The 20630-nt window shown below is 44.2% G+C and overlaps 1 protein-coding gene and 1 pseudogene across 1 annotated transcript; both read right to left on the reverse strand.

Moving 5' to 3' along the window:
• Positions 1 to 3529: 3529 nt before the first annotated feature.
• On the reverse strand, positions 3530 to 4162 carry LOC113021564 (ribonuclease H-like). The gene has a single exon (XM_026166307.1). The coding sequence runs from the start codon at positions 4160 to 4162 to the stop codon at positions 3530 to 3532; it is 633 nt and encodes a 210-aa protein (XP_026022092.1).
• A 7703-nt stretch (positions 4163 to 11865) lies between these two features.
• LOC113021566 (NLR family CARD domain-containing protein 3-like) lies at positions 11866 to 15535 on the reverse strand (annotated as a pseudogene).
• Between the last annotated feature and the right edge of the window lie 5095 nt (positions 15536 to 20630).

A 20630-nucleotide genomic window follows, 5' to 3' on the forward strand; every position in this document is an offset into this window, starting at 1 on the left:
GCCATAATTTCCTAACCGTAGAGGCTAGAACGGTCATTCAGACATTGTTTTGTTCAGAAGAGATGGGGGAATCTTCAGGTCTTCATAATTCAGAGATAAAATATAAATTATTAAAGATATATGACTTGTAATACACTGTAACTGAGTAGAGGCGAAGCAAAAACTGCCTTGACTTGCTCTCAAACAACCTTTGGTAACTCTAAATCTATATGGAGCATCAAAATCATTCTTTCACCGTAAGAAACAGCAGGCTTTGGTGAACAGTCATGGAAATTTTCAGGGCTCTGTGGAAATCCATCAAAAAGATATGATGAGAGAAAAAAGTGACTCATTTCCAGAATTTGAAATCTGATGAAATCTGAGCGAGGGACAAATTTCCTACCCTCAAACAAGTCTAACTCATCTCAGAACGGTAATAGGTGAGAAAATAATTCTTGAATTGTGAGCATCAGGAGTGTCTGAAGATATACCGGGACAAGCCTCATGTCTTAACTTCGCTTCGTTAAGGAGATATGACAATTTGAAAATGCCTCTCATTAGAGAAATCCAGCGGTGATTTTGAACAAACTCTCCATTAAGTTTATATGGAGAGTTTTCTGACTTTGTGTTACTCTGAGGAGATTTGCAAAATAACTATGAGTCCCACAACAATGATAGGGACATTTTCTGAAAGCCAGCAAAAATACCTACGTTTTGGTGTATAATCTGTGGGGCTTGAGTGGAAATTGAGCGAGTAGCAAGAAGTTGTTTGGACATGAAGAGAAAATTCACACAGTTTCACTGTCCCCTCTGAGTTAATTGCATAGCAACCATAGCAACGCATGTATTTTCTGAAAAATCACAATTTTGCAACTGAAGACTTAAAGAGAGATAAGATGAAAACAGTAGAAGATCTGAAATAGCTGAATCATACAGGAATGGCCCAATCATTTGAGAACGTTTTAAAGTTTGAATGGAGTTTCTAGGTGAAAGTATGAGGCAGTAGTTAAGTTTCAAAGACAAGAAAGTTTTAGCAGAATTGTGGAAGTTTCCCATTCATTTCAATGGGACAAATTAAAGGAAAAAAGTGTAATATTTTAAAAAGTATAATAGTAATAAACACCAAAAGTCATAGCCGGCATAAGCAGAAAGAGCAGAACAGTTTAGAGTTTGAACGGTGAAAATAGCACAAAAATTGTGGAAGTAGATCCACGGCAAAAAGTGTACGGAAACACCCGGAATAATAAAGAATAAAGAGAAACAGGAACTCAGTAGTGTGGATGCCTATTAAGGCATCCACACAACTATCACAGCTATGCAGATGACACACAAATATATATCACAATGTCACCAGGAGACCGAGGCCCTGTACAGGCTCTTGGTAAATGCATTGAGGAAATCAATGACTGGTTGTGCCACAATTTTCTCCAGCTAAACAAAAACAAAACTGAAGTAATAGTCTTTGGCGCCAAAGAAAAACGATTACAGGTCACCAGAGAACTTCAATCTATACATCTAAAAACCACAAACCAGGCGAGAAATTTGGGTGTAGTGATGGATGCAGACCTAAACTTAGAAAAAACACATTAAGACAATAACAAAGTCAGCTTACTATCACCTCAAGAATATATCAAGGATAAAAGATCTGATGTCTCAACAGGACCTGGAAAAACTAGTCCATGCATTCATCTTTAGTAGGCTTGATTACTGTAACAGCATCTTTACAGGTCTACCTAAAAAATCAGTCAGACAACTACAGCTCATTCAGAACTCTGCTGCTCGAGTCCTCACTAAGACCAAAAAAGTGGACCACATCAGTCCAGCTCTGAGGTCCTTACACTGGCTGCCTGTCCGTCAGAGGATAGACTTTAAAGTTCTGATGCTGGTCTATAAAGCTCTGAATGGTTTAGGACCAAAATACATCAATGACCTCCTGACCCAGTATGAACCTTCCAGATCCCTCAGGTCATCTGGATCCGGTCTTTTATCAGTTCCCAGAGTCAGAACCAGACACGGAGAAGCTGCATTCAGCTTTTATGCTCCTTATATCTGGAACAAACTCCCAGAAAGCCTCAGATCAGCTGAAACACTCAGTTTATTTAAATCCAGGTTGAAGACTCACCTGTTCTCAGCTGCATTTGAATAAAGCACCAAATCCACACTTTAAGCTTAAATTTCAAAACTTACATTTAACTACTGATTTTATCTACTGTTCTGATTTTATCTGTTTTGATTTTGTTGTTTGTTTGTTTGTTTGTTTGTTAACTAGTTAGTTAGTTTATTTGCTTGTTTTATTCAATTTTAAATCATGCTTTTTATTTGTTCTTGTTTCTAATGTCTCTGTAAAGCACTTTGAATCACCTTGTTGTTGAATTGTGCTATACAAATAAACTTGCCTTGCCTTGCCTTGCCTTAAAACTTTCCTTTTTGCTAAAGCATATAGTTAGGGCTGGACCAGGTGACCCTGAATCCTCCCTTAGGTATGCTGCAATAGATGTAGGCTGCCGGGGGATTCCCATGATGCATTGAGCTTTTCCTTTCCAGCCACCTTTCTCACTCACTATGTATTAACAGACCTCTCTGCATTGAATCATATCTGTTATTAACCTCTGTCTCTCTTCCACAGCATGTCTTTATCCTGTCTTCCTTCTCTCACCCCAACCGGTCGCAGCAGATGGCCGCCCCTCCCTGAGCCTGGTTCTGCCGGAGGTTTCTTCCTGTTAAAAGGGAGTTTTTCCTTCCCACTGTCGCCAAAGTGCTTGCTCATAGGTCATATGATTGTTGGGTTTTTCTCTGTATCTATGAAGCGCCTTGAGGCGACTTTTGTTGTGATTTGGCGCTATATAAATAAAATTGAATTGAATTGAATTGAATTGAATTATGTTGCACTCCCAACATCTTCTCTACCTCTTGCAAATCTTTGTTCTTAAAGTGAGTGCCATTGTCCGATCTAATTCTCTTGGGAAACCCGTGCCTTGGAATGTAATGATTGATTAAGCACTTAATCACACTTTTCGCGTCTTCACGTTTGGTCGCCCATGCTTCGGGCCATCCGGTCAGAGCATCCATACACACCAACAAGCTAAACTGTCAAGAAGTGTCTCCATACTGAGTAAAGTTAAATATTTTTTGCCTTCCAAATCACTCCGGGTACTTTACTGTTCACTTATATTGCCATATTTGGAATACTGTGCGGAAATTTGGGGAAACACATATAAAACGTCACTTCAACCAATATGTAAAATTTAAAAAAAAGCAATCAGGATGATTAGTAAAGCTGGATATAGAGACCATACTAACACCATGTTTTTGAAATTAAAAATATTGAAGTTTATGGATCTTATAAAATACAAAACGGCAAAAATTATGTATAAAGCTAGATATAATATGTTACCAGGAAATATACAGAGGATGTTCTATGACAGAGAAGGAGACTATGAACTAAGGGGTAAGTTAAATCTGAAGATCCTTAAAGCACGGTCAAATGTTAAAACTTTTTGTGTAACTATTTATGGAGTAAAACTGTGGAATAGCTTTACTGCAGAATTACCTACTGAGCCTGTCTGACTTCTTCCATGCTGTTAGTGCTGGCTTCCTCTTCTGCGGTTACCTGCACCATTTGTCTCTGTCCTTTGTAGCCTGCTGCTTCCTTTGCGGCTTCATCAGCTTTCTGATTTCCTTTCGCCACCATACTGTTTGCTTGTGAGTGGCCTTTGCATTTTATGATACTCACCTCGTCTGGATCCTCCAGGGCCTTTTCCAGTTCCTCCATTTCCTTCTTGTGACAGATTGGTGCATTAGTAGCCGTTCTGAACCCGGCTCTCTTCCACTGAGCCAGTTCCACATGAGCTGCTCCAAACGCATATGCTGAGTCAGTGTAGATGTTCACTCTCATGTTCTTGGCCAACCTCAGGGCTAGAGTTAGGGCTATCACTTCAGCTCTCTGGGCCGACTGTTGTCCCTCAATTTTTCCTGCTTCTTTCACCTGAAACTCAGTTCCTACTCTACAGACTACAGCATAACCGGCTTTCAGTCCTTCTTCATCTCTGTGGCAGCATCCATCTGTGAACCAGTCCTCAGCCCCCAGTATGGGCTCTCCCTTTAGATCTTCCCTGATTTTCTCTTCAGCTTGGGCTTTCTTAACACAGTCATGTGGTTCTCCTGACCCCATTAAATCTGCCATATTGATTCCTTCATGTGTGAATGTCAAATTTGGCGCATCTAAGATTTTGCTCAATCTCTGTTGCGTCAGTGGGGTCATTGTGAATGCCTGTGAGTTTACATATGCCACTACACTGTGTGTGGTAAGCACTTTCAGTGGGTGTTCCCTCACTATGTGTGCTGTTTTCTGAATTATTTTTGCTACTCCTGCTGCATGTTGTGTGCATGTGGGATGCCTTGCTTCCGTTGGATTTAATCTTATACTGACATACATAAGCACATCTCTACCTCCCCCTTTTTCTGAAACAATGCACCATTTACAACTCCATTTGTTTCTGAAACATCAAGGTAAAACGCCTCATCGTAGTTAGGTATGGCCAGATCTGTGGCTCTTGACAAATCTTGTTTTAATGAAATGAACGCTGTCTCTGTGCCCAGCGTCCAAGGCAATTAAGTCTTAAGATTTCGAACGCCGACTTTCTTGATCAGGTCCCTTAAAGGGGCGGTTTTGCCAGCACAGTTCGGGATGAACTGCCTGCTGTAACCTGTCAAGCCAAGAAAAGAAAGCAACTCCTTCACAGTTCTTGGTTTTGGATGTGTCAGAATTTGATCTCTGTGTGTGTGTTCATTAATCCCACTGATTTGTGTGCGATCACCCGGCCCAGAAATGTTACCTCTGGTCGAACCAACTGCAGTTTTTCTTTACTTACTTTGAAGCCACACTCCGCCAATCTGTTCAACACCACGAGCGATGCTGCCATACAGGCCGCTGCTGACGGGGCTGCAATAAGAAGATCATCAACATACAACAGTGTACAACCCTCCGGCAGTTGACATGGGGACAGTGCCTCTTTCAACACCTGATTGAAAATGCCTGGTGAGAGTGCAAAGCCTTGTGGCAGGCGTGTGTACCTGAATTTCTGGCCTCTGTATGTGAATGAGAAAATGTCTCTAAGTGACTCATGCAGTGGGAGACAAAAGAATGCATTTGCTAGGTCAATACAGGTGAACCACTTTTGGTCCCAGGTAATTTCCGTCAGAGCTGTGTATGGATTTGGTACAGGTGCAATGTCAGTCCTCAGAATGGCATTAATCGCTCTCAAATCATGTGCCATACGGTTCTTCCCTGTCCCATGTTTTTCCACTGGCAAAATAGGTGTGTTCCAAAATGAACATGAGGGCTCAAGCACTCCTGCCTTCCACAGCCCTTCAATGGTTTCAGCTATGCCTTCCTCTGCTTCACTTTTGTGCTTGTATTGTGGTCTGTTAATTGGTGTGTCAGATTTCATCTGGAACAGGACAGGCGAACAGTTAGCCAAACCCACATCCAAGTGTCAGGCAATTTTGAGAGCTCAGCTACTGCATCAGGATGATCCGTTCTTTCCCTGCCATGTATTCTGGAAAATTTTTTATGTTCTAAGATCACTGCATCGTTGGACAAACAAGTTATGCGATATATTTTACATTTTGGTGCATACCAGACATTTGGAATTTGGGTGCTTTGCCAGCACGCGTTGTCCAGTGCCCGCTTGACCATCGGTCCCAGATCTCTTGCCTCATGACCTTCGTGAACCGCCAATGTAATGTGAGGGGCTGAATCCTCTCCCACATTGTACCAAGGCAGTTGTTCATCTGTAAATTTCACAGCCGCGGCCACACCTTCTGGTCCAACATAAATGTTATGTGTTCGCACATTCCAAGTCTAACCTTCAAGATCAGACTGGAACTGTTCCCGATAGGTGTCGTTATCTTCCCTATCATAAAAGAGAGTGACGTGGAAAAGATCTCGTGGCGGGGAATAGACGGCCAGGCTCATTATCCAGGGTCTCCACCGCTGATAATGTCTCAGAATGCCTTCTTCCACTAGCCTCCCCCAGTAGATTTCGGCACTGGCTTGTTCAGAGTTCTGGACTAGATATTGAGTCTTTGAAGGTGATCCCAGGCACGGGAATTCTTTTCCTCCAGGCAGAGTAACAGTTAGTCCATCTGCAGAGCACATGATAGTAGCTCCCAGCTTCACAAGCAGGTCCCTGCCCATCAGATTTACAGGCACCTGTGAGGAAACCACATATTGGTGTTTCAAAGTCTGTTTCCCCAGCTTTGTCAATGCTGGATCTGTCAATGGCAGAGTCATTGGAACCCCGGAAAAACCCACCACATTAACTGTGTGACAGGAGAGTGTTGCACTGTCTGGTGAGGCTCTCAGTGTTGAGTATGTTGCTCCAGTGTCCACCAGGAAAGACAATTCAGTGCCTTCCACGGTCATTGACAGCATGGGTTCTGCCGTCCCCACGCTGTTTGGTCTCTCCGGGCTCCGTCAGTATTGCTCCCCCTCCCAGCCCCAGTCAGCTACTGGGTACTGGGCGACTGGTGCTGCATTTGGGTTTGGAGCTTGATGTGCTCCCCTGTAAGCAGCTCCTCGTCTTGGGCCTCCTCGTGCCTGGGGTTGATTGCCACGCCCTTGCCATTGTTGGGGCGGTTCAGGGCAATGTCGAGCCCAGTGTCCTTCTGCTCCACATCTCAGACACGCAGTCCAAGACACACTGCCGGGATTCCCTGCATTCCGAGCCCTTTGTCCTCCCCTTGCGGATCCACCACGCCCTCTCTGCGGTCCACCGGTCCCCCAATTCCCTGCGGGTTGACACTGCCTTGGTGCATTGACGGGCCACCGGTCATCAGGGTAGAGATTCGGGTCCAGATCTGGCCATTCAGGCACGGGATCAGACTGTGGTCTTGCCATCATTATTTTCCTGGCGCTCTCCTTATCCTCTTTCTTTCTCTCTCCTGCCTTGTTTCTCGCCTCTGTCAGCTGTAGCTTAACCAGCTGCGCCTGTGCCTCCTCTAACTCTTTTGTTTGTTCACAAGATCCTGTTAGTGTTGAGGTCTGTGTGTCACTCCCACTGTACGGAGTCTGCAACGGCAAAATCTGGGTTCTTTTCTAAGTCAATTGCAACTTGGTTGGACAGCCCTGCCAGCACAGCCGAACGGAACCACGCTCTACTTTCTCCCTCCTTCCCCGGATGTATTCCTGTTTCTGACAGCCATTGTTCCTTTGCTTTAGCTAAAAACTCCCTGGGTGTGTTTTTGGGATCCCAAATAATTTTTGGAATAGCTCCAGTGTTAGGGGTTGGGTACTTCTCCCGGACTGCATCTGCTAACACACTCTGCACCTCATGGTATGGCAGGTCATTTGCATATCTGGTTGTTTGCGTTATCTCCTCTACATCTGCTAACCCACCACCCAGCATACAACGTCAGGCTAAGGCACGAAAATCGCCAACAGCGAGTTCTTCTCCTTCGGTCAGTGCGCCCAGCTTTCTCAGCCAGCTAGCTCCTCCCTCAGTTATTGGTGGAAGTTGTTTAACCAATGCTTCCAAATCTCTTACCTTATAGGCGCGATAAACTGGTTCGTTCTTTGGACCTGCTATTAAAGGCAGATTTAAAGCAGGGTCAGCAGCTCCTCGTTCAAAACTCACTTTTCTACTCTTCCTCAACTTTCCCTTTCCCTTTGAGCTCTCAAACATGGGCCGTCTCTGTGCTCGGTCTCTCTCCACACTTCTTCCCCTCAAATCTAGGCTTGTACCTGGTTGGGACTCAGCTCCTCCTCCGTCTCCGTCCTCCTCATCGGCCTCTTCTTCCGATGAAGTCACACACTCTTCATTCTCCTCTTCTGACACTCCCTTCATTACTCTCTGCTTTATGACATCCAGTGCCTTCAATGCCTCTAATAGCGCACGTGGGGCCTCATGCATTCGTCCATACACTTCTCCTTCCCAGGGTTCCCCCTTGGTTGTTATCTCAGGTCTTGCTGACCTACTGGTTTGGGCCTGCCCTTCTTTTGCCAATTTTGACAACTCGTGAGACGTTGGGTGTGCCATTGCGTCCCCTGGTGGTATCATGTCCTCCATTCTAGGGGTCCTTTTGGCCTCTCTCTCCTGCCTTGGCTGTTCCACCATTGACACTTCAGCCCGTATCATGTCTCCACCATCCAGCAAACTGGGAGGCGAGGTCGAGCCTTCATCTGCAGCTGAGGCTATCATTCTCCCTCCCATGTTTTGGGACTGGCCTTCCACTGCCCTTGTCCCTTCTTCGGGGATAGTTTGGCGTGCGCTAGTATATTCTACGTCTACTACTCCTCCAAGAACAACTCCAGTTTGTCCGTCTGGACCACGAACTTGTCCCCCTCCAAGGGTCATTACAGGCATGACATACGGTGGTGGTGGGGCACTAGGCGTCAATGCGGCCCAAGGATATAGTTTCGGTGTGTGATACCTGTTAGCTTCTTCTACCTTCGGAGTCAAATCCGTCATTCGGTCCTCTAGCTTCTTATTTTCCTCCTTCAAGTGTTTCAAAGACTCCATTATACTCACCATGTCTCCTGATTTTCCTGTGTCATCCTCCCCCTCTCTGTCTGGTCCAGTCATCTCCGCCTCTTCCTTCATCCAGAAAGAGGCTGCCTTCCACAGGAACAGCCACTTACAGCACTTGGCATGATTTTCTTTTAGGTCCTTAATTTCTCCTTTGGCTTTCCTGTTCACTGAATGTCCCTCGGACTCCTCTTCTAATTGTTTCAATCTCTGTTCGCATCTCTCTCCTTCAGTTTTTAACACAAAGCTCAGAGCTATTTTGCCACCCAGCCCTTTCTGTTGGGACATAATGAGTTTGCTTACCTCAACCTCCATCGTTTGGCGCTCCTTCTCTGCTGATTTTAATGCTCCAGGGGAAGCCAAACAAATAGCTTTCTTAAGAGAATATGGCCGTGCAGTCTTTCAGTACAACTTTGTCCAGCCACTGGTAGGATTTCTGGATATCAGCCATCTCCTCTATCTGCCGGTGGTACATATTGTGCATGGGCCTGTCCTTCCATGATAGTTCCTCCTTTTCCTCCTCTTTCTTGGGTTTCTGCTGCCTGAGGTATTCACTGAGCATGCGGCCGGTCAGGGCCATCTTCCTGATGTATTAATGGATGTTCGTTGTCTCATCCCGGACTATGATGCGGACACTCACCAGTCCCCGGCCTCCTTCCTTCCGTGTAGCATACAGCCTCCAGGTGCTGGACTTGAGGTGAAACCGTCCATGGGGAAGAGCTTCCTTGTTTTGATGTCGATGGCTTCTATCTACTCCATTGGCTAGCTTATTATCCCAGCAGGGTACCTGATCATGGGCAGGTTGTAGGTCTGGATAGCCCGGATCTTGTTCTTACCATCCAGCTGACTCCTCAGGAGTTGCCTGACCGTCTGCAGGTACTTGGTGGTTGCAGCTTTCCTAGCGGCCTCTTCATGGTTCCCATTTGCCTGTGGGATCCAGGTACTTATAGCTGTCTATCACAGGTGCAAAATACCAAGGGCTCAGGGAAGAGTTCGAGAAGATGTGGAGGTTGAAGGTAATAGTGGTCCCAGTGGTAATCGGAGCAATTTAGTGTTTCCAATTAACCTAACCCTACTAACTGCATGTCTTTGGACTGTGGGAGGAAGACAGAGTACCCGGAGTGAACCCACACAGACACGGGTGTAAAACACCCAGCACACCCCTGCGGGCGGTTTATCCTTCAAGCTCGGGTCCTCTACCAGAGGCCTGGGAGCTTGAGGGTCCTGCGCAGTATCTTAGCTGTTCCCAGGACTGCGCTCTTCTGGACAGAGATCTCCGATGTTATTCCCGGGATCTGCTGGAGCCACTCGCCTAGCTTGGGAGTCACCGCACCTAGTGCTCCGATTACCACGGGGACCACCGTTACCTTCACCCTCCACATCCTCTCGAGCTCTTCTCTGATCCCTTGGTATTTCTCCAGCTTCTCGTGTTCCTTCTTCCTGATATTGCTGTCATTCGGAACCGCTACATCGATCACTACGGCCGTCTTCTTCTGTTTGTCTACCACCACTATGTCCGGTTGGTTAGCCACCACCATTTTGTCCGTCTGTATCTGGAAGTCCAACAGGATCTTAGCTCGGTCATTCTCCACCACCCTTGGGGGCATCTCCCATTTTGACCTCGGGACTTCCAGGTTATACTCGGCACAGATGTTCCTGTACACTATGCCGGCCACTTGGTTATGGCGTTCCATGTATGCCTTGCCTGCTAGCATCTTGCACCCTGCTGTTATGTGCTGGATTGTCTCTGGGGCATCTTTACACAGCCTGCACCTGGGGTCTTGCCTGGTGTGATAGACCGCAGCCTCTATGGATCTTGTGCTCAGAGCTTGTTCCTGTGCTGCCATGATTAGTGCCTCTGTGCTGTCTTTCAGTCCAGCTTTGTCCAGCCACTGGTAGGATTTCTGGATATCAGCCACCTCCTCTATCTGCCGGTGGTACATACCGTGCAGGGGCCTTTCCTTCCATGATGGTTCCTCGTCTCCCTCCTCTTTCTTGGGTTTCTGCTGCCTGAGATATTCACTGAGCACTCGGTCAGTTGGGGCCATCTTCCCAATGTATTCTTGGATGTTCGTTGTCTCATCCTGGACTGTGGTGCTGACACTCACTAGTCCCCGGCCCCCTTCCTTCCGCTTAGCGTACAGCCTCAGGGTGCTGGACTTGGGGTGAAACCCTCCATGCATGGTAAGGAGCTGTCTTGTCTTTATGTCAGTGGCTTCTATCTCCTCCTTTGGCCAGCCTATTACCCCAGCAGGGCCCTGATCACGGGCAGGGCGTACGTGTTGATGGCCCGGATCTTGTTCTTACCATTCAGCTGACTGCTCAGGAGTTGCCTGACCCTCTGCAGATAGTTGGTGGTTGCAGCTTTTCTAGCGGCCTCTTCATGGTTCCCATTCGCCTGTGGGATCCCCAGGTACTTGTAACTGTCCTCTATGTCTGCAATGTTGACTTCTGGTAGTTCAATCCCCTCAGTTCTGACTACCTTCCCTCTCTTTGTTACCATCCGACTACACTTCTCCAGTCCGAACGACATTCCAATGTCATTGCTGTATAGCCTGGTAGTGTGGATCAGTGAATCGATGTCTCGTTCACTCTTGGCATACAGCTTGATGTCATCCATGTACAGGAGGTGGCTGACAACTGCTCCGTTCCGTAGTCGGTATCCGTAGCCAGTCTTGTTAATGATCTCACTGAGGGGGTTCAGGCCTATGCAGAACAGCAGTGGGGACAGAGCATCTCCTTGGTAGATCCCGCACTTGATGGTGACTTGTGCTATGGGCTTGGAGTTGGCCTCTAGTGTTGTACGCCACATCCCCATTGAGTTCCTGATGAAGGCTCTTAGGGTCCCATTGATCTTGTACAATTCTAGGCATTCCAGTATCCAGCAGTGGGGCATTGAGTCATAGGCCTTCTTGTAATCAATCCAGGCAGTGCACAGGTTGGTCAGTCTGGTCTTGCAGTCTCGGCTGACTGTTCTGTCTACCAGTAGCTGGTGTTTTGCGCCTCTGGTATTCTTGCCAATTCCTTTCTGCATCCCGCTCATGTATTGACCCATGTGCCTGTTCATCTTAGCCGATATGATGCCTGACAGGAGCTTCCATGTAGTACTGATGCAGGTTATTGGTCGGTTATATATATATATATATATATATAACCGACCAATATATATATATATATATATATATATATATATATATATATATATATATATATATATACACATATATATATATACATACATACATACATATATATATATATATACATACATACATACAATTTTTTGCTATTTTAAACTCAAAAGTAAAAATTCTCAAGTATCTAAATCCTGCTTCAAATGTTTTTTTGATGCAGTGCTTTACCTCAGTACCTCCAGTCTACAGTTTTTGTTCTTCAGTCCATCTGAGAGGATCTTCATTTCCGAGTCTTTAAACTGGGTGTAGTTTAGTTCCAGTTCTCTCAGGTAAAAAGGTTTGGATGTGAATGCTGTCACCAGCATTTTGCAGATTTCCGCAGTCCTATAATGTCGGTTCATTCTTTTGGCACAGAGGATAAAAAACATTAGATTAGATATAAACATAGATTATACTATCCAAGTTTTAGCAAACGTCCTTCTAATCTAAGAAAACAAGACACTAAGTTGTGAATTTTAGTGACTGTGGGGGGAGACACTTTTACATAGAAGATTTTGACTAATTGTTAATCTTTTAAACACTGTTTACAATTAGAGTTACTGTATGGTGTCACCTCACATGTATCCACTTAAATCAGCAAAGGCTGTTTCTCCTCTGCCAAACAGGACCCACTACTGCAGATTAGTGCTCCCATTCTGAGCCAAAGCACTTTACATGAACACAAAATTTATTCATCCCCAGAAAACTTGGTGATCCACAATCTTCTCCTTTAGCTACAGGGAAGAAGAAGCTCTAATTCTGACCACTGGGTATTTTTAGAAGGTTCAATTCAATTTCACTATCTACACCCAGGCCTGGTTACTTCCGGACCTGTTGAATCAAGACTTCCTTTAACTAGAACCTGTCCGACAAAGTAAAGTAGGCTAAAAGATTTCAAAAAGCAACACATCATACCACGATATCTTAAACTGACCTGAGCTTCTCAAGTTTAGGGCAGCCTAGACCAACAGACAGTACAGAGAACAATGAGTCCTCAAGTATGTCACCACTCAACTCTAGTTCTCTTAGATTTGAGATGACTGATTTTATGGCTGATGCAAAATCTTCCATCTCTCTTTCTGCAAGCCCTTTGCCAGAAAGACTGCAAGACCAAAGGACACAAAATCAAAAGAAATCAGTACAAGATGTTACAAAACAATCATATAAATATGATAATTTTACTAACCTTAGAGCTTCTAGTTTACACTGAGAATTTTTCAGTCCATCAGCCAAGGTTTCTGCACATTTATCCGCCCTACTGCCAAAAGTCCTATTCACTATGTGCAGTTCAGTTAACACAGAGTGTGGCATGCAAAGAGCTGAAGAGATAGTTTTATATTCCCAAACACCAACATTTACACCTGAGATTCTGTAGAATTAATAAAAGGACAATTGTTTAAATATCAGATACAGTTTTTAAAAGCATACATTATTTCTTAACTTAATAGAAAATTGTGAACTCAATAAACCCCTTTTCCATCTGCACCCTGACACAGTCCAATATTACGGGATTTCCATAGGGGAAAGGATTTAGTTTTCCCTAATTGAACATTTAAAAAAAAAAAAGATCAATTAGATCTTACAATTTCATTTTACTTATATAGAACCAGTCCACAACAACATACCAAATCAAAATAAGCATTAGATGTTTCAAATGTTCCTTTTGTGGCACACAAAATGGTAAAGGCGCTGATTAGCTAACTGTAACACCTCCTGCAGCGTGAAAAGAACAATATTTTAAACAGATGATTGATGTCAAAATGCCAGATAAATCAGTTAACATGAATGTATGGATTAAAAAGTCCGGTCCTAGGTAAAACTGCATAGGACAGGGTATTCAGGAACTGAGCATAAAAGTCACATAGTTGGTATCTGGTTCTGTTCAATAACAATAATTGTAAAAAACAAAACAAAACAACAACATAAAATTATAGATAAAGTGCTGTAAACTGAATAACATTCTTGTATAAAGAACCAACTCACCTTGCTTTTTTGCAGTTTCTCTCAGCTGGAAGAATTCTAAAGATACATTTTCCTGATGGTCTGTATTTCTTGAGATTGAATTCATCCAGAGGTGTGTTTGACATCAGAATCAAGTCAGCCAGAGCTGAACACTCAACAGGAGAGAGCGGTGATTCAGGAAAACAATTTGGTTTCAGATACTTTCGTACTGAATCATGTAGGGAATTGTCTTTCAACTCAGTCAGGCAGTGGACAAGGTTTAGACATCTTTCAGCTGAGCAGTCAAACAAATCTATTTCTAATAGACTTGACCGAATTTCCTCAATATTTGTTGAATGCTCTTCAGTCTGCTGAATCAGGCTTTGAAGTGGTTCTTCTGATGATTGTAGAGACAAGCCAATAAGGAACCTGAGGAACATGTCCAGTTCTCCGGTCGTTCTAGGAGCCGAATTAGCTATTGTAATTTCAATCAGTTCATTCAAAGGTAGATCCACTGGAACTGTTTCCAAGATAGACTTGAGCTCTTCATCAGACCCTTTTAGCATGAAATCCTTGAGACTTTCAGAATCTATTTTTTTATTTACAAAACTGTGATATACAAAGAGAGCAGCAAAATACTCTTGAACTGTGAGATGCACAAAGCAGTAAAGTTTCTTTGTTAGGAACACACTCTCTTCTTTGAATATTGCTGTACACAACCCGCAGTAAACTCCAGCTTTCGTTATATCTATGTCATACTTCTTCAGGTCTTCAGTAGTGAATATGATCCGGCCTTTTTCTAGTTGCTCAAAAGCCAACCTGCCTAATTTCAAAATGAACTCTTCATTTGACTTAAAGATCTCTGCTGTATCAGGCTCTTCCTGGTCGCCATATTTTTCATTAGCTATCGTTGTCTGAATAAGAAGGAAGTGTGTGTACATCCCAGTAAGAGTTGTGGGTATTTTTTGGTTTCCATCTTTGGTGTTTCTCATTTTACGCATCAAATACTCAAAAACATCTACAGCAATCCAACAGAAGATAGGTATGTGACACATAATGTACAGGCTCCGTGACATTGTCATGTGTTCAATTATTTTTTTCAGCGACTGCTTTGTCTTCAACTCTCTTTCTATTTTTTGTGGATCATCAAATCCTCTGACCTCAGTCCACTGGTAAACATACTCACGAGAAATGCGTTGAACTGCTCCTGGTCTTGAGGTAATCCAAACAAGTGCAGAGGGAAGAAGATATTTCCTGATAAGGTTGGTCACCAGAGTGTCCACTGAGGACACCTTCGTAGCATCATCCAGTATTGTGGTCGTTTTGAATTTCAGCTGAAGTTGACTTTCATCGAGACCATCAAAGATGAACAAAACTTCACGATCAGCCAAAGCTTTCGCAACTGCTATGGTTTTAAGTTCTGGATGGAATGTTTTCACAAGGTTCTCAAAGCTAATCTGATCATCTTGGACCAGATTTAGCTCCCTGAATGGAAACATAAAGATGAAGTCCAAGTCCTGATTGGCTTTTCCATCTGCCCAGTCAAGGATGAATTTCTTCACAGAGACAGTTTTTCCAATGCCAGCAATTCCCTTTGTCATCACAGTCCGAATTGCTGTCATGTCCTTGTCGCCTTGCACATGTTTAAAGATATCATTGCAGTTGATTCAAGTACCCTCAACAATTTGATTCTTTATCTTCAATCTCCCAAATTTCGTGTTGTTCATTGACATGTTCACTCTCTCCTTGTATAATGTGAAGCTCTGTGTAAAATTTATCCAATGATTTTTCATCCATACGAGACCTTTCAGTGCATTCCAACTCCCACTGACACTTTTGCCTCAGATATTCTTTGTTCTTTTTGATGACCTCCTTGATGACATCTTCTGCTGTAGGTAAAGAGGAAAACCACCAATTTCAACCAAAACATATAATTTTAACGTTAACTTGGTCATTTTGACCTCGGTAAAGGATAAAAAGCCCTCAGAACGGCTGCGATAAGTATGTTAAATAAAACCTCAAATCCAAACCCGTATTTTATTCACAATAGAGCATATAAAAAATCATCATCAAATGTTTAAACTGTTGTCTGACACATCATTAAATGTTTCATTTAATGATTTATCAAATGTTTCAGTTGTTGTAAGGTCTTGATTGCAGGCAACAAAACTCTTCTATTATGAAGCCATGCCACAATGCCCTTATAGACGAGGAAACCTCCAATTCCTTAGGCAATAATACAGTTGGTCCCTCTCCTTAATTGATCAAGAGGATATGGTGTCCGTGTTTTCAAAGAATGAATTTAAGGCTACGTCCACACGTACCCGGATATTTTTGAAAACGCAGATTTTTCTATGCATTTGCGCCTTTCGTCCACACGTAAACGGCGTTTTCGGTCACTGAACATATACAAAGATGGCGCCGGTGAGGTCGGCTGCCGTCACGACTTCTCCGACCACTTTTTCTTTGTCTTTGTTTTTTAAGTTAGTTTTCAGCGTTTCTAAATCGGCAAAATCATCACCATTGGGTACATTAGGTATGACAGTGACACTCTTGTTTCTATTGGGATACAATGTACTCACAATTCGAAGATTTTAACTCCGGATCCGAGCTGGCCGAGTGAGATCTTGAGGGCGAACAAAGGGAAGTGGCGGCGGCCTAGAGGGAAGCAAGCCGGCATCAGGAAACAGGCTGAGAGCTCGTGCACACCGCACACCTCTGCCTAGCATCCTGCTCGCCAACGTCCAGTCACTGGAGAACAAGCTTGATGACCTCAGGGCGAGGATAAAGTTCCAGAGAGACATTCGGGACTGCAATCTCCTCTGCTTCACCGAGACATGGCTGAACCCTGCGGTGCCGGACCACGCCATCCAGCCGGCCGAGTTCTTCTCGGTTCACCGCATGGACAGGACACGGGACTCGGGGAAGTCAAGGGGAGGCGGCGTGTGTTTAATGGTGAACAACAACTGGTGCAACAGTGCGAACATTGTTCCTCTCACACGCTCCTGCACACCAAATCTGGAACTACTATCCATCATGTGCCGTCCTTTTTATCTACCTCGGGAATTTAAATAGGTCATTGTAAGTGCCGTTTATATTCCACCACAAGCGGACACGGTCACCGCCTTATCCGAGCTGCATGAGGCACCCACACAGCACCAGACACAACACCGGGACGCTGCGCTTATTGTGACGGGGGACTTTAATAGTGCCAACCTCAAACGCGCAGCGCCGAATTTTTATCAACACATCACCTGCCCCACCAGAGGTGAAAGGACACTGCACCACTGCTACACTACGGTCAAGGATGACTACAAGGCACAATCCCGCCCTCCATTTGGCAAATCCGATCACGCCGCCATCTTCCTCATGCCAAAATACAAACAAAGGCTGAAACAGGAAGTTCCGGTTCAGAGGAAGGTCGCGCACTGGACGGATCAATCGGTGGCCGCGTTACAGGACGCACTCGATGACGTAGACTGGGGCATGTTCAGAAACAGCTCCGATGATGATGCCAACGTGTTTACGGAAACGGTTGTGGGATTCATCAGGAAACTAGCGGATGATACCGTGGAGACAAAGACTATCACAACGTTTCCCAACCAGAAGCCGTGGGTGGATAAAACCATCCGCGACGCTCTGAGATCCCGCACCGCTGCCTACAACACGGGACTCACGACGGGGGACATGGACCCGTACAAAGCCGCGTCATATAACGTGCGGAGGGCGGTGAAAGAGGCGAAGCAGCGCTACGGGAGGAAACTAGAGTCACAACTCCAACAGAGTGACTCTAGGAGCCTATGGCGGGGACTAAGGACAATAACGGACTATAAAGCACCAACAACCGGTATGACGAACGCGGCCGTGACTCTGGCAGACGAGCTGAACACTTTCTATGCTCGCTTCGAGGCTGCAGCTAAGGACTCCAACAATGCTAGTGCTAGCCGCGCTAACGGCTGCAGACAGGAAGATACTGCCAGCACCGGAAAAGTGCTCGTCATCTCTGAGCATGAAGTAAGGAGAGCCTTCAAGAGAGTGAACACCAGGAAAGCAGCAGGACCAGACGGCATCCCAGGTCGTATCCTCAGAGACTGCGCATTCCAGCTAGCTTCTGTGTTCACTGAGATATTCAACATGTCTTTATCTCAGTCGGTGATCCCCACATGCTTCAAAGAGTCCATCATTGTTCCTGTCCCGAAGAAACCCGACCCTGCTTCTCTCAATGACTATCGCCCTGTAGCCCTCACCTCAGTAGTGATGAAGTGTTTTGAACACCTGGTCAGAGACTTCATCATTTCTTCACTACCAGACACACTGGACCCACTACAGTTTGCTTACCGTCCAAATCGTTCCACAGACGATGCCATCTCTCATCTCCTCCACACATCACTCACTCACTTGGACACTAGAAGGGGGAATTATGTTAAAATGCTCTTCATAGACTACAGCTCTGCATTTAACACCATAATTCCCTCCACACTCACCACCAAGCTGGAGCATCTGGGACTCAGCTCATCTATGTGTCAGTGGATCTCCAACTTCCTAACTGGCAGACCACAGGCAGTAAGGATGGGCGGACATGTCTCAGCCTCCACCCCTCTCAGCACTGGAGCCCCCCAGGGGTGTGTTCTGAGCCCCCTGCTGTACTCTCTGTACACATATGACTGTGTGGCCACTACCAGCTCCACCACCATCATCAAGTTTGCTGACGACACCGTCGTGGTGGGCCTGATCTCTGATGTCAACGAGACGGCCTACCTGAAGGAGATTAGGAATCTGGAGAACTGGTGCCAGAGGAACAACCTCCTTCTAAACGTCAGTAAGACAAAGGAGCTGATAGTGGACTTCAGCACTAAGCAGGAGAGGAACTACCAGACCCCTGTCATCAACGAGTGCCCAGTGGAGAGAGTGGACAGCTTCAAATACCTCGGAGTTCACATCACGCAGGACCTGTCATGGTCCTGTCACATCAACACCGTGGTGAAAAACGCCCGTCAGCGTCTCTACCACCTCAGACGCTTGAGAGACTTCCAACTGCCCTCCAAGGTGCTCAGGAACTTTTACTCGTGCACCATAGAGAGCATCCTGACGGGAAACATCTTAACCTAGTTCGGGAACAGCACCATGCAGGACAGACGAGCTCTACGGTCAGCTGAGCGCACCATCCGCTCCGAGCTCCCTGACCTGCACTCAATCTACAGCAGGCGGTGCTGGACCAAGGCCAGGAAGATCGTGAAGGACCTCTGCCATCCCAACAACAGACTGTTCTCTCTGTTGAGGTCAGGAAAGCGATTCCGCTCCCTGAAGACCAACACAGAGAGACTGAGGAGGAGCTTCTTCCCGCAGGCGATACGGTCTCTCAATCACACCACCACACAGTACTGACCCACACATATGGTTCTTACACACACACTGGACATTCTGGACATTGTTTTCACTTCATCACTTAAATCACTTTAAGCATATTTGCACTGCACAAGACATAATGTGGATTCCACAACACTGGTCACTATATTCTTCATTTCCACTTAATACTTGTACAGCTGCTGTTATTGTGTGTGTATATATATATATATTTATTTATTTATATTTCTTCATACATTCTTATATAGTTCTATACTGTGTATTGTGTATTTTGTTGTACAGTTATTTTATTTTCAACTTTAATTTATATATTTTATCTTATTCTTTCCCAGTTAAATTTACCCTTCATTCTAATTTGTGTTGTACAGTTATTTCATTTTTTATATTTTATATTCTTATATTTTATTCCTTCCTAGTTAAATTTACACATTTCTTAATTTTTCATATTTATTTCCTATCTTATTCATAGCCCTTTCCTTTTTTTTTCTTTTTTTCTTTAGGTCACGAGCAGTTGTCTGAGCATTTCACTTCATATCGTACTGTGTATGACTGTGTACGTGACAAATAAAATTTGAATTTGAATTTGATTTGAAAACTGAGATTTTTAAAAACTCCGGCCAGGGTGGATATTTTTGAAAACTCAGTTTTTGCATTTACGTGTGGATGAGAAAAACGGAGAAAACGCAGCGTCAAAGGTGTGCGCCTTTTTTGACGTCACACTGTGCACCGCGTTATTGTTTCGGTGAAATGAATTTCTACAATACTGTTACTGTTAATTGTACTCTCTGCAGTGTTTAAATGCTTACATATACACACACAGTTACTGTCCCTCCACACATAGGACTCGGTTCTGCTTCTATGCCCCATCCTTGTTTACTATTTCCCACCGAGGCTTCTAGACTTCTGATTGGCCAACATTTCTACACTGTCAGGAACATATTGCCACCTGTTGCTTTGGCATGTTCCTAGCAGCGTTTTCGTTCATTTCTGCATTTACGTGTGGACGGGATTATTTTTTAAAACGAAAACGGAAAATCTCCCCCCAGGGGGGCCTGGCTAAACTTTCAGGGAAAAGGGGGGCACAAAGACATACTTTTCTTTCTTATTCTCATTTAAAATGTCTAGCTTTTAATAAATAAATTATCCGAATCTTACACCCAAAGTTTTAATCTGATGTAAAATGTATAGAAGTCCATTACTGTATATAGTAACTATTGAGTCTAATATACCCTAAGCTATAGTACTTTTTCCTTTGGGAAGGTACAATCTGTGCAGTCTCCAATTCTGTTGAAGAAAGATGTTGAATCTATTTAATTATTCTTGAAAAAGAATTGATTTCTGTGCATTTTTTTTCACACTGCATCAAATGAAAGTTTATTACGTCGATTAAGCACCACGAGGTGGTGGGTGGTTCCCTTTTTTTTTTTTTTTTGCTGGGTGTTTTAAAGCCCTATTAGTTAGGTTGCTTACTCTTTAAAATACCAGAATAGGGAGGATGGAGTAGGTTTAAGTTTATTAGATTGATCAGTATTGCTGAACTATGAAATATTTTGGGTGCAGTGTATTTTTTGCATACAGGTATAACAGAATAGCTTTAGTGGTTTTTTGTTTTTTTTGTTTTTTTTAAACTTGAGTATTAACTTAT

This window comes from Astatotilapia calliptera, chromosome 4 (genome assembly GCF_900246225.1).
Source record: "Astatotilapia calliptera chromosome 4, fAstCal1.2, whole genome shotgun sequence".
In the NCBI taxonomy this organism is placed as follows: Eukaryota; Metazoa; Chordata; class Actinopteri; order Cichliformes; family Cichlidae; genus Astatotilapia; species Astatotilapia calliptera.